This window comes from Triturus cristatus, chromosome 9 (genome assembly GCF_964204655.1).
Source record: "Triturus cristatus chromosome 9, aTriCri1.1, whole genome shotgun sequence".
In the NCBI taxonomy this organism is placed as follows: domain Eukaryota; kingdom Metazoa; phylum Chordata; class Amphibia; order Caudata; family Salamandridae; genus Triturus; species Triturus cristatus.
This window is the reverse complement of record NC_140592.1, coordinates 315634534-315648736: the sequence shown is the minus strand read 5'-3', so window position 1 is coordinate 315648736 and position 14203 is coordinate 315634534. Positions and strand designations below refer to the sequence as shown.

General features: G+C 43.0%; 1 protein-coding gene across 6 annotated transcripts in view; it reads right to left on the bottom strand.

The window, feature by feature from the left end:
* The window catches only part of LOC146797829 (uncharacterized), a 282706-nt gene that overhangs the window by 120768 nt on the left and 147735 nt on the right, over positions 1-14203 (bottom strand). For 5 of the 6 annotated variants that reach the window (XM_085625023.1, XM_085625024.1, XM_085625022.1 and 2 more), the window contains one exon: positions 4839-4943. The exons of the other annotated variant lie outside the window; for it this stretch is intronic. In XM_085625023.1, coding sequence (XP_085481149.1) covers positions 4839-4943 — 105 coding nt within the window. The remainder of the gene's footprint in view (positions 1-4838; positions 4944-14203) is intronic. 6 annotated transcript variants of the gene reach the window in all.

Here is a 14203-nt window from a genome sequence, read left to right as displayed (position 1 = left end):
TAAAGTCTTGATACCCATCATCCTCTGAGTCCAGACTGAGGTAGTAACTCAATTCACTGCCAGTTTGTTCTTCAACCCTGGGATATCGCTTTTTCAAGGGTTACCTTCCTATTTTTCCCTTGTTTCAGTAGCAGGGACAGAGTGTTAGGGGGTGAGTGATCAATAGTGTGAACTGTTTGATTGTCAATATGAATCATTCTTTACTTAAGATCTCTGCAAGGATGGGCTCTGACAGACTGGTACTGAAATCCATCCTCATTTTGAGATCTGTTCGCCTACAGTGGGCCATTTTTCATGGTGGGTTCTTCTTTCAATGGCACACAAATTTCAGTGCCACATTCTCTCCATTTTGCAACTTAGGCTGACTAGGTGTTGCCTCCTAAAGTCTAGTTTAAGATGTGGGTAATGAAAAGTTGTTGATGGTGGTGAAACATCAAGTTGCCTCAACTAAATACTATTGCCATGGATATTTATATCAATATTATCTGTGTGCCTTGAGGGTTTCATTGGGTGTTCTTAAATTTACTCTAGTGAAGGTGCAGGCATAAGAAATAAATGACTCTGGTATTTGACATCCATGGTTATAAACAAGTGGGTACCAAGTAAAGATCCTCTCTATCCATTTTAATGAATTCTTTCAATTCCTCCCCACAGACTCCTTTAGGAAACCCAGTAAAGCCCTCCTCCACTATTATAGCATAATGAGCTCCCCTGCAACCTCTTTTTAGGTCTCGTCTACCTAAAAAAGGGCGCTGTCTGGTTGCGAAAGACCCCTTGTGGACTATCTCAAAACGTAAAGTGGCCCGCCTATTGCTTCCATTGGTTAGCTTTATTGTCACTCTTATTTCCTTGCTTCTTATTTGATGGGTTTCATTCTGCTTATTGTGTTTGTCCCTTACCTGAAGTATATCCTCTTTACCTTGCTTTTGATTGGCTGACATGTATGTTCTCTGCTCACTTTCTTGGAACTGTTTTTGTCTTTTATGGTAAGCACGCCATGAGAGTATGTGTTTCCGAAGTCTCTCCCCTGTGTGCTTCATCCATCACCAAATAGCTGCCCACGCGTTCCTTGTTGCTCTCTCTCTTTTGTACTACTCTCTCTTGGGTGCTTCTCCCCCCTGCACACCCTACCCATGCTGCTTTTCCTCAACTTTATTTCTTCTGATCCGGCTTTATTTTAATTTTACTTGTTGCTGGCCACTCCCTGCTGCTTTTCTCCACCTGCCCCTGTATTGCTCTCCCACAATTTGCATTGCTTTTGATATTTTCCAAACTATTTTCTAGAGGGCCCAGTAGCTCCCATCTGGTTATCATGCTTTTCTGCTTGCACAAATGTGCTTTAGCTCAAATTAATTTTTTTTATTTTTAATTTACCGCAGCAAGTGATGTCCCCCATAGTGGACTGATAAACAAATAAAATGGTGCCTTCATCATTTAGTACACGTGTGCATTATTGGTGACGTGTGTGCGCATGTGTATGCCTACTAAATGACGCGGGTTCCAGCAGAGTCATAACACGTAAGCACTTTGAGTGCATCACATAAACCATTATTTCATTACTTTTTTGCACTGGTGCACAGCTTCAGCATAGCGCATTTTGCTTTTTATAGATGCTGTACATCGTAAAAAAGTATTGCCAGAGTCAATAGGCGCCAGGTTCCAAAAGCAAGACCTATAATCTTTGTAAATGGTTGTTTATCTAATCAATGTTTTGTATCAAAAAGCCTGGCACATCCCAGTGGCGGTATGCCTAGCGGTAATGTGCTTTATATTTAAGGCAACACTTAAAAATGGTATTTAATCTAACTAAAACAAGGCCATGTCGGATAGAGGAAACACCTACAGCAAGCTTGTTTTCTGAAAGTTGCTGACAAAAGTCAATGGTCACATTGCAACTAAACATGCAGCATAATGATGTTAACTTTCAGACCCAATTACAGAAAAAAATGTGAGGTGGTCTGCACCCCAGTGTATTGCAGGTTTTAAGGAATATGATCATGAATCATTCCATACACACTAGAAGTCGATACACTAGATGGCAGGAGAGTGCATAGCTTGTGATTCTGCAATAGAAACATGCTGTAAACTCAATTATATGACTCGAGTACAACAATGCATGAGACCCCTGGACAAGTGGTAAACAACAGTAGCCACCAAGGATTCCTTTCAGTAGCCACTGGCTGTCTCAGGACCTGGGGAAAAAAATAGGTCCTCCTGGATCAATAACAGCATCTAATTACTAAAAGCAGGTCATAATTAGTGGTCAATTCTATATTAACTGCTTACCTTACCAGTGCCATTTAAGATTCCAAATTGTGCTTTAGGATATGTTCTTCCCACTACTCTTTGTGGGATATTGATTTTCCAAATATCTTGTTTATTCAAGAAGTAGTAGAATAGGGCACCAATTAATCACAGGACTTCTTTTATGATGCATTAAACATATTCCCATCATGTACAACACCACCACTCTGACCTATGTGTAGTGACCAAAAGGCTATATTGAAATGTTCTCTTGCCTGGCCTACTTATGCCATATCCTTCAGTCAATTACTGAATTAAGAATAAAGATGCTGGTAGGAAACTGCTATGTACTGTCACTATGAACATAGTCCTAGACAGGAAAAACAAAACAAACCCTAAAATGTTTCTGTACTAGTATCTCTACAGACTACTTGCTCAATCAGGAATACAAGTGGTCTTCTCAGCCTTGGGTTGTATACCTTTTAAAGTTGCTCCACTGAATTCCATCTTTGAAGTCTGGCAGGTGCCCCAAACACTATATACATACATCATTTTGTATGTAAAAGTAGACATCACTGAACTTAATTCTGAAATTCTACTCTCTTGTTTTGTAGAACAAGGCATTTAGACCAATTCACGTACAATGGAAGATATACAAGAAATAGTGATGAATGAACACTGCTTACAACTCATGATCACAAAAAGGAGTTATTTTCCTATGCCCAGCATAGCAAAGCCCAAATAGAGTTTAGGACCAATATATTCTGATAGTGGAAGAAGTTACAATTACATAGCCTACTTTTTAGACCCATTTAGTCATCGCAGGTTTTCTTGATCATAATAGAAGCTGAAACTCAAAACAGAACTGGTGTAAACATATTTTTTATTTTTGACTTATTACTTGCTAATATTTACAGCTGCCACTGAAATGTGATTGAAGGCAGATTGGTAGTGTGTCCTTTACAACAAGAGACCCACTCTGAAGCCCTTAGTTATTTCACATGACAAATATTTACATTTTAAGGTATTGTGTTTAATTAATGGGTAGAGCATAACAAAAGTGTAGACAATGTATTATGATTAGAAGTAACTTAGCGTCCCTTTGACTTCTGTGGACCCCCCATAATGAATGACTATTGGAAGGCAGAGATCGCAGACTGAATAATTTCTACGATTTTAATTAAAAAAATACACAAAACTACCAATACAAGTATACAACAAATACACAAATTATGTAATATTTTCATTAAGTAACAAACAAAAGGTATATAAACATCGATTTCTTTATTGGGAAGGTTGGGGCTTTTCAAAGTTTGGTTTTATTTCTATGAAACAAAGGATTTTGCTAAATTCGAACATAAAACTGTTATCTACCTTTTCCTAATGCATCCTTCCTTTTTGTTGCCACATACTATTGCTTTAATTGAGGCCATCTCTCATCCAAACTACATATTACTTTACCTGTACTACTCCCACAAATCAAGCTAAGGATACCACCAACCTTACTTTAACGCACAATTTGAAATTCCATCACAGTTACAGAGCATTTTAAAATCTTGAATTCTACTTTTCTTCAAACTGTAAATATTTGCTTAGTCTGCTAATAGCTGTTGCTGAACCCCAGTGGTCCACAGACCACAGATTAAGAAGGGATGATTTAGAAAGTATGTAGTGCTTCGCAAGCTACCTTAATGTAAAACACAAAAGAAGAGTTGATCTGTTCTTTTTGCAAACCAGTCTAAAGACTACATAGGCTGAGCCACTGCAAATAGTATCTTGAATCTGAGAATGGCAAAAGTCTTTGTATTTAGCCCACTTATCCGAACAACCAGTTGTTTAAATGTCTTGTTTATAATGTACACCGGTGCACTTTGCTAAGGATACACCTACAGCCTTTTCCTTAATCATTCTGTATATGTCATAAGGGTTGCCGCATACATGTTTCCTGCTTTCTCCTCTTCTAAAGTCTTGTATAAAGCAAGGAGAAACCTAATACATGTAAAATCAATGTAATCAATGTTAAATTGTAACAATTGTTTAATGGGTAAGGAAATAAAAAACAGCATATATGTATAGATGGACCTCCAGGACAGTGAAATGCTAAGCAGGATGAGACGTCCACAAGGTAGCAAAACAGACATACGGTGATGTGCCTGGTCTGCAGAGTTGGCAGTCCTCCCCTTCTGAATGGAGCAAGTCCTTCTAACACATAGTGTTGCAAATGTGCTATATTTGGCCTGAGACCATTAACCCCTTCGATGCTGCGCAGATTCCGCCGCTGTGCTGGCGGAATCTTGCGCGGGCGTGGTCATGACGGAATGGTTCCGTCATGAGCACAGCTCAACCGTGGGTCATGACGGAACCATTCCGTCATGAGCACCGAAGGGGTTAAAGAGCCCTCTGGAAATAAAAATGGGTTTCATCATGTCTTCTTGTTTAATCAGGACTGGAACCAACTGTCCATCCGAGGAGTTCCACATTAAAGGTAAGCAGTGATCATGCATGTATTTAGTGCGTTTGTGTGGTATGTGTGGGGACAATGACAAGTATACTAAGCAGAAGCCTTTCCTTGAGAGTCAATGCCTGGCACTTACCTGGAAGGTGACAAATTTCATGGTTTCTCACGGAGTCCTGCCCGGGGCAGAGCTCTAGCTTTTCTTTAGCTGTTAATTTAAAGACAGTGGTGGCAATAAGAGGACCTGTTTTTGAAATAAAGCACAAATGAACAATTGGACGATATGTTGTCATGAAGCAACAATTACAAGCATTATATTAAGTTTTGCGATACGTAATGATCAAAAAAGACTTCACTCAAGTTCCAGAACAAAACACAAGTCAGTGATCTTTCTAACTACCAGCTAATTTGTAATTGTGTATTATAAGGCAAACACGTAGAAAGATATGAATTCAGTCACTATCAGCGTTCACCAAAGAAGCAACCTTCTTTCAGATTACCAAACTGGATTTCATCCTGATAGCGGCATGGAAGGCGCATTGTTTAACATACGACAGTGGTTCTTAAACTGTGGTTTTGGACCATAGGGGGTCCACAACGGCTACTTACGAGATCTGCAACTGTTTAGAAAATTAAATATTAACAAACTAGGTAAGTAAATATAGATAAAAAGCAGAATGTTATATTTCAAATGTTAAAATGGTCTGTAAAAAAAAAAACAGAGCATGCATTAAGAGAAAAAAGAGAGTGATATGCTAGTCTAGCATATCTTTTGTCTTTTAGGCAACAAATCTTTTTTTTTTTTTAAAGGTCTCACTTTTCCATTAAAATTTAAATTGCATTAAATTAAAAAGTTCAAAATGTGTCTGTGTTTGATGTGCACTCTATGTGTATTTTTGTGCTTTATTTAGATATGCCAGTTGTAGAAATTGCCTAGCTGGGGTTTCTGGCTTCCAACAATAATTTTTGGGGGGTGTTTAGAAAGCTACCTCTTTATATGATATACCAAATGAGGTATATCATTCAAAGAATCCAGTGGTTCCCTTATGAGCGGACGGGGGCTTGCTCTAGCAATCCCAAGGTGCTCTTATAAGGGGTAGTTTGGTCGAGCAGCCTTAGGCCATTCTTAGAGGATAATTAGACATCTGCAAATACACACAATAGTCAATAAATGATGCATACTATTCAATAAGGAGATCCACATCAATTAGTAAAAAATAACACATATCTTCATATATGTTTAGGCAACAGAAATAGTACAGCATTCAGGTAGAGCACAGCGACTTATTGGGCCATACTCCTGGACCTAAGGTGGGTATGGGGCAAGTAGCAGCAGGACACCTCCAGCGACACTATGGTGGCCAGGAGCAGTGGTGCAGTACAGAGTAGGGTGCCCAAGGTTAGTCTATAGGGATTTGTCTGAGTGAAAAGAGGCTACAGCTTTTGACTGGGAGGCCAGTCTGGCTGAACCAAAAGGAAGGTTCAAGTCTTGCAATGCTAGGGGACACCAGTGGTCCTCTTCTCCTCAGGCTGGAGCGGATGGGTCCAGAGGATCTGTGAGGTGTTGGATTTCTTCGTCCGGGACCACTCACGGTTGAGGGGTACTGCCAACAAAGACTGCTGGAAGCGTCAGGGAGTTCATGAGGGGCAAAAACAAGGTGGACTCTGTCTCTTGATGACTTGGGGACCACACAGACACAGTTGGCTCACTTCGACATGGGATGGGTATTTTTGGGCTGGGGGCTAAGGTGCAGTGGTGCTTGGCGGCATTGGGTTTTGACGGCCCGGAGTCCTTCTTCTTGGAGTGCCACAGGAGTTCTTGAGTCTTTACTGAAGGCAGGCAGTCCTCCCAGGCTTTGGAGGCACAGCAGCTTGCAGGATGAAATGTCGCCAGCGCAATTCGATCGCGGACAGCAGACAGGCCGGAAGGGCTAGTGCCAAGTCAGTTGCTTTCTTCAGTCTTTGTTTTCGCGCTCTTCCATGTCCTCCTTCTTTGTAGGTCATCAGGATTTGATCTTTGACTTTAGGGGCGTTAGTGGAGTGTAGGGTAGTAGCCAATGGGCTACCTACCCCTGGGGCCACTACACCCCCTTTATGACCACTTCCTAGGGGAAGTGGGAATAACCCTGTCCAGAGTTCCTAAGTTTGCCATCACCAAAATGGCTAACTCTGAAATGTCGCCTCTACTTCAGGTAGCCCACTTTAGGGGTGGTACTGGCCTGGAGGTCGAAACGCCAATCTGACTAGGTAATTTTCTCGCCTGTCCTGGTGCCAAAGGGCTCTGTACAAAGGAGGTCAGCTTCCACTCCTGTGAGAGAAGCCAGATTCGCATACCAAATGTGGTGGGCCCTTTGAAGCTCCCCTGCTTTGGAATGTTAATCTGCAGGTCATCCTTTTGGAGGGGGGTGTAAGCACATTCAGCCCGAGCCGGCTTTGCTTCTAGCCTCTTGAGAGCAAAGGCCCTCACCTTTGGGGGGGGGGGTCAGAAACTTGTCGCTGTTGGCAGGCTGGGGAAAACCAGTCAGTCAGCACACAAGTAGGTGGTAGGTTTTCAGGGGGCACCTCTAAGGGACCCTCTGTGTGCATGTATTAATAAATTCAATACTGGCATCAGTCTGGGTTTGTTAACACAAGATGTTTGATATTAAACATTCCTATTTTCAATGAAGCTGGGGAACTTGTTTCCACCAGTGTCCACCACATGAATTCAAAATGTCTTTGCTGTTCACTTGTAATAGCAGCGCTAAAGCTTACCAGCACAGGGGCATATCTGCTCATGCAGATATGTCCTCACATGTAGTGTACTGCACTCTGCCTTAGGGCTGTAATGCATTCTGTAGGGGGGACTTACCTATACTGCATGCAGTGTCTGTGGGCATGGCACACAGGGATATGCGACATGTCGTATCCTGCAGTGGCAGTCTGAAAGTGTTTTTGGTGAGGGCACCTTTAGGCTGGCACAATTCGTGGTGCAGCCCGTAAGGACCCTCTTTAGCCTCCTTGTCCTAGGTATCAGGGGTATCACTTACTAGGGACTTACAAGAGTTTTTGGGGAAGACATCTGGCACTGGGGAACTGGTTAGCAGGAACCCAGTGCACTTACAGTCTAAATCACATCAAATACAAGGCAAAAAGTGGAAATGACCATGCCAAAAATGGGCAATTTCTCACGGAGGCACAGAAGTCAAATGGTTACGAACTGCCACCATATGGGCCATAACCACAACTAATGTTCATTTTAATGGAGACGCAACAGTGCTGTTACTGGACATCTCTGATGCCTTCATCACCCTGTATTGCTAGAGAGACTTGACTGGATCACTGACACCCATGTGTGAAATACTGTTCAGTTTACAAAAAGTGACACGGAGGCTTCTCAAACGTACAAATTATTGAAGGGTTAGGACCAGTATATCAGACACATCTTTTAATTCTTGATTATTTTTCCAAATACATTTTTGCTGAAATTTACAGCTGATTGATTTTTCTAGACCACATGGTTAAACCATTGGCCAGGGTTTTACTAGCACAATCACAAACGCAGAAGAAAAAAAAATCGTATTTCAAACTACCAGTGTAAATGGGAAGCAGAAACAAAGTACTGTCGTGCGCTACCCAAGCTAATCACACACTGCCAGAAAACTCCTATCACACTGATGCATTTTCTGTACCAGGTTTATGCTGATTGGCAGGTGTTTATGATTCAGGAAATGTTAACTATTATCAATTTGCAAATTAACTATGATGTCATGAACTTCCCCAACCTCCCCCACCACAGGGTAAACTTCAGGTTTCGACTACAGGAGAGTCTATTTTTGAACAAAGTATTAAGTCCAGCAATATAGCTCCCAGAAACAGTAGAGTGTTCAGGCAGAATCATTCCCTGAGAACTCCTGTGTCAGGCTCTGTGGGATCCTTAACATCTTTGGGGTAGCAGCTGATCTGTCATCATCTGCAAGGAAACCCGACATTCTAGTCCATTTGGCAGCAAAGGCTTATGTGCAATATTTTCCAAACCCAGCAGGTGCCATAGTTTGTTGCACTAGTCCAGCATTACGGGGAGCTCCTTCTACCCATCTTCCAAGTATGGTTTGTTTGGCAACCAGCAAAGGTGTCTGCACCAGGTTCCAAGTGTCTTTTTTGAAGCCACCCACTTTAATTGCAGCATCCAGCCTAACCGAGAGCTCTGTGTTGGGATCACTATGCCTGTTTTAGATTTTGAATTCAAGACTACTTTCCAAAAGCTATTTATTATGAGGCATTCCCGCACCAATCCTAACAGTGTATCCTTCTTACCCACATTCCTTCCAGCATGCATTGTACAGTCTCTCATCAATTATATGTTATTCGGTCAAGTGTAACACCTACCTGTAGAAACTTTTAAGGTTGGACTCCAAGCCCCTGATATACAACAGAAACTGTGTGAGGGAATCTTGTGTGTCAGTCAAGTCTTTCACAGAGCATTAAGTATGCAAGACCTCCTTTCAGGCCCCCTGAAACCCTCACCTGATCTGTGATACTGTCAAGCGCAGCATAAGATATGGTCTAGAAATGAAATGTTGCCCCAGCCCCAATAGTTTGCTAGCAGATAACAGGAAAGTCTCTCATATTCCCTAAACGGAAATGACTCAATCTGTCAAAGGGTTTAATAATTCTCTTAAGAAAGAGGTCGCCTAATTTCCGACATCCACCCTTCTCCCATTGTTTAAATGAGTCTCTGTCTGTCCCAGAGTGAAAGTCTGAACTGTCAAAAAAATGGGGGTAAATGGGGAAGGATAATTCTTCAGACACCTTGTGTTGTTAATTGTGTCCCAGATTATCATGGTCGTGTCCATGACAGCTAAGCCCTTCACCATCTCATATCTCACTTTAATTCATGGGAGTAACCATAGTGTGTGCACCACCAGCATACAGCTTCTCAGACTCTACCCTCAACCATTGCCAAATACATTACAACTGTGATTCCCTGTAGTGAGACTAGGATCGGGTTGCCTAATCCGTCATATTTGGGGTGAGGCAAGCTCTGTTTAATACGTATTCTCATTTTCCAATCCCCACCCCTGTATGAAGGTAAGACACATTTTCTGCATTTGAATCAGGGCTACTTTGAGTATATGTACTTGAAGGGACTGGAAGAAGGACAGAGTTCTCAGTAAGGTATTTGTCTGAACAACAGCTATGCAGTCATGCGCCAACTAGTTTATACTATGCCAGAATTGTAAATCTTGTCTGATCGAGTCAATTAGGAATAGGCAATATACAGCAAATAATATTTGCAAAGTGAAGTGACATTTGTATCTGGATTCCTAATCGACTTTGCCATCCATATAAAGGAGTCCTCATCTTGTGACTGGTACATTGTGGCTGTATAGAGTAAGGCTCATGGCCTCTGTGTTCGCCAAATTAATGATAAAGGCTGATACTTCATGTTATTACTTAAGTTATGTCCGCAGGGGAGGGAGAAACTAGTTTGGGTCCAAGTGTGACACTAGAACGTCAACTGCAAAATGATGAACTTGAATGAGACTTGTCCACACCGAAGACCCTTAATTTCTTGATTATCTCTTAAATTCTGTGCCCAAGGTTCAATACACAGGGCAAAAAGTAAGGGGGCAGAGGAAAGCCCTATCTTAGTCATCTCTCAATATGCAGTCTCAGTGAGGCCACAATGTTTATTGAAATTTAAGCCACTGGGCTGCATAGATAGCCCAGACCATACACATAAATGTGTTTCCAATCCCTCTCATCCTAATCCTCTCCTAGAAAAAGAGCCAGTCTACCCTTTAAAGGCCCTCTAGGCTTCAAGGAGGGGAGCACAGATTCAAAACTAACTCTCGGAAGCGCATAAATAAGGTGCGTCCCTTTCTTGTGTTGTCACTAACCTGTCCCACTCCACCTAAAACCCAGACTATATTAACCAGGATAGTACTGCACTTAACCGTTATGCAAATATCTTGGTGTAGAGTTTCACATCTAGACTAAGCAGGGGTATGGGGCTATCAAGTTCTTCAACTCCACCATGGTGAGGGTGACAGACGCAGAGTCTGCGAATGAGTTAGAACATCTCATCACTAGATCCATCAATCTGGGCCACATGGTTTTATAAAAAATTGGTTCATAGCCATCACAGTCTGGTGCTTTGGAAGGCTGCAGTTTTGTTATGGTGTTAATTACTTCCTTATTTGAAATGGGCTAATCTAAAATGCCCGCTTGCTGAAGGTGTAGCTAATTCAGCTTTGCCTGCTAAATATGCGCATATTCAGATGGGTCGACTTCACACAGCCTTTGGTAAAATTGCTATACCCGTTCTGCTATTTCTGAGTCATACAACTTTTTTTTTAAACTTCTTTGTCATTATAGATGACGACGATCGATCTCTGTGTTGTTTACCCATGTACCCTCCCCCCATTTTGACTCATGCCTTGCCCTCGTTCCCCATCAGCAATTTAAAGAAAGCACTATCACACATTTTTACTTTCAGTCATGCTGTTGTACAACATGGCTAAAAACACATTGACAAAGGCAATTGCCCTTGTAGGTGAGACCTATTAGTTTAGCGCATGTTTGTTCTCTTTGCCATGAAAAAGTGTGATGCCTACGGGCCCACTCGTGTAAAGGTCTACTTGCATGCCCAGTCTCTGTACCGATCTCTGTGTGATATAGAGTGCTTGATGTGAGTACAGTTCTTGCTAGCAGGAAACCATGCTGTTTGTGGGTGCATATATTCTGTAGCCTGTGGGATCCATTTCGAATTGCCCCTGTTTTGAGATGGCATAAGATAGAGGTGCTGATACAGCCTCCCCAGGCAACAAAAGTGTATTACCTACATTACTGAGCTGGATGATTTAACCCCCCCACCCCATTGAAACGTGGGAGGGAAGAACATGGGGATGCCTTTTGCAATTTAATGTGACCTTTTTCGGACAACATTATTGATTTGTCCTTTCTGAACACTGCCACATGGGTGATAGAGAATGAAAGTAACTCAGCTGTAGCTAGAATGCGGGGAATGTTTGGCCAAGGCCTGAGCCTTTGTCTCTCACTGAGTAATCCATCTGGGAAGATTGAAGGCAGCCAGGTGCAGTTCTTCACATGTATTGTGCTTGGAGCCAGCATCACTACCCGCTGTGAGAACCATCAATTTATGCAAAGAATTGCCTGCACTGCAGAAAGAAGATACAATTATGAACAGGAAAGAGAGCAAACGCGAAGATGAACTGTCAGGATTGGATCCACATGCCCTATCTGGAAACAATGTGTAAAAGTTGTACCCTTATTCTTTCACTTTGTTTCAGTTCCAAGCTGCTTCTTTGATCAAGGCCAACCTATGTGCGCCTGAGGGTCTCTGGACCTCGCGGCTCAATCAAAGCTAAGTTTGTGAGCGACAGTCAACCAGAATGTCCGCTTGAGAGACCGCCACAGAGGAGGACTGAAGAGCTGTGCCAACTCTGTCCATACACCTGGGGACCTTTCTCTATTTCCACTGGAACTACTGTCTGATGTGCCTTTACTGAGCTGAGCGGCTGCAGTCTTTGTAGGCAAACGTGAAGAGGAGGCGGTGGAGCTGCTGAAACCTCTGATGATCCCCCCCAAATGTAGGCAACAGCTGTACACTTCCACTTGGAATTTCCATTTGAGCACCATGATCAGGTAAACCAACAACGCCTGAAAGTAACTTTATATTGACTAAGCAGACGTTGGTGGGACCATGAAAAATAATTGCATCCAGTGTACAAGAGCTGCCTAGTCAAAGATTAAGGACTGATTTATGTGTTACAGATTAGAGGAAAATGGCTCCATTTTACCATAGTGATCTTGTACCTATGCTTTAGTCTAAGAATTTAGCGTGCTTTGCAGAAGTCCTAATTCTTTTTTATGTACCTTATTACTTTTTAGGTGTGATTTAAGTATTTTTGTTCATAAAAGGAAAGCACTAGACTAGACATTCATTAATTTTTTTTTTTTTTTTTTTTGGAAAACCTTTATTACAGTTTCAGAGACATACAAATATGGGCCTACAACCAACAGGCCGGCCGCTAACGCACAGTGTAAACCTAGGCACAGCTTTACATTCACATCGATGAAGCAACAAAAGAGCTACTGGGATGCTAATCAACTCCGCCGGCCGCAGTCGTAGTCCATAAATAAGCAAAGAAAGGTTTCATATTTTGAAAAGAAAAAAAAAAAAAAAAACACACACACACAAGGTAAAGGGGGCTAATGGCAATAACATGTGCTCCCCGCATCGAAGGAGTAAACAAACCCAAGGAGACAGAGGGGGGGGGGGGGGCAGGCAGAAGAAACCAAAGTCGCATATCGCAGGAGCATATAGGAATGCGCGGGCTAGGGAGACAGAGCAGCATCCATCTCACGCGTCTGGGGCGGGGCGCAAATACCTCCACGATAGGAGTTCCAGGGACCCCACACCTTAATCCACTTCCCAGGCTTGCCTCTCGCCACATACACCGTTTTCTCTCTGAACATACACCAGTCCATGTGTTCCTTCCACGCTGAGACCGTTGGCGGCCTCTGGGCGCCCCACAGTTGTGCAATGTCCCGCTTCGCTACCATATAGCCCAGAGTCACCCACTGCGTCTGCATCACATTGTAATCAGTCGGCTCCCAGACATTCAGCAAACATCTCCGTGCCTCCGGCAACAAAGCAACATGCGTGACTTCTTCTAACACCGCATGCACTCTACACCAAAACCGAGTCACTTCCGGACATTCCCACAGGTTATGGAGGAAAGTCCCCAGTAATCCACAGCCTCGCTTACACAGACCATCCACCGAGTACCCCATACGCATCAAACCAGGCCCCGTGACGTACACTCTGTGAAGTATCTTAAGCTGGACGAAACGCAAACGGGCCCGGATAGCCACCTCTTTCGGGGAGGCCACCGCTGACACCCAATCTTTGTCGTCAAGTTCCAAGCCGTCGGCAGTCCATGTCTCTCTCAATGAGGTCAGCAAACCCATTCGATCATTGATAAGCTTCTTATAAATCAGCGAAATGGTGCTATCCGGCACATAGCCGTCCAATACTCTGTCTTCCAACGGGGAATACTCTGGAATAGCCGCGACGTCCGGGAACACGGAACACAAGGCATGGTGAACCTGAGCATACCGAAAGTATTCCCTATCGTTCAGCTGATATTCAGTTTTCAGCATGTTGAACGTCTTAAATTTCCCTTTCGTCCAGAGATCCCCTACCTTGCTGATACCAATCATATCCCATTTCTCAAAGCCTTTCGTAGTACACAGATAACCCAAACGCTGGGAAGCGTACAATGGCGTTGCCCGAGTCAAGCGATCCCTCCACCCCATCGCCGCATTTGCTGCATGCCACACCTGCACCGCGACCCGCGTCGGGCCAGTCAACCGCGCATCAAGGGACCCCGAGTACAGTGCTCGGTTATAATCCCCGCTGGGCAATAACAATTTGTCCATCTCAAAAGCCGGGTTCAAAGCAGGCCCATACATCCCGTGATTGATAGCAGCCAA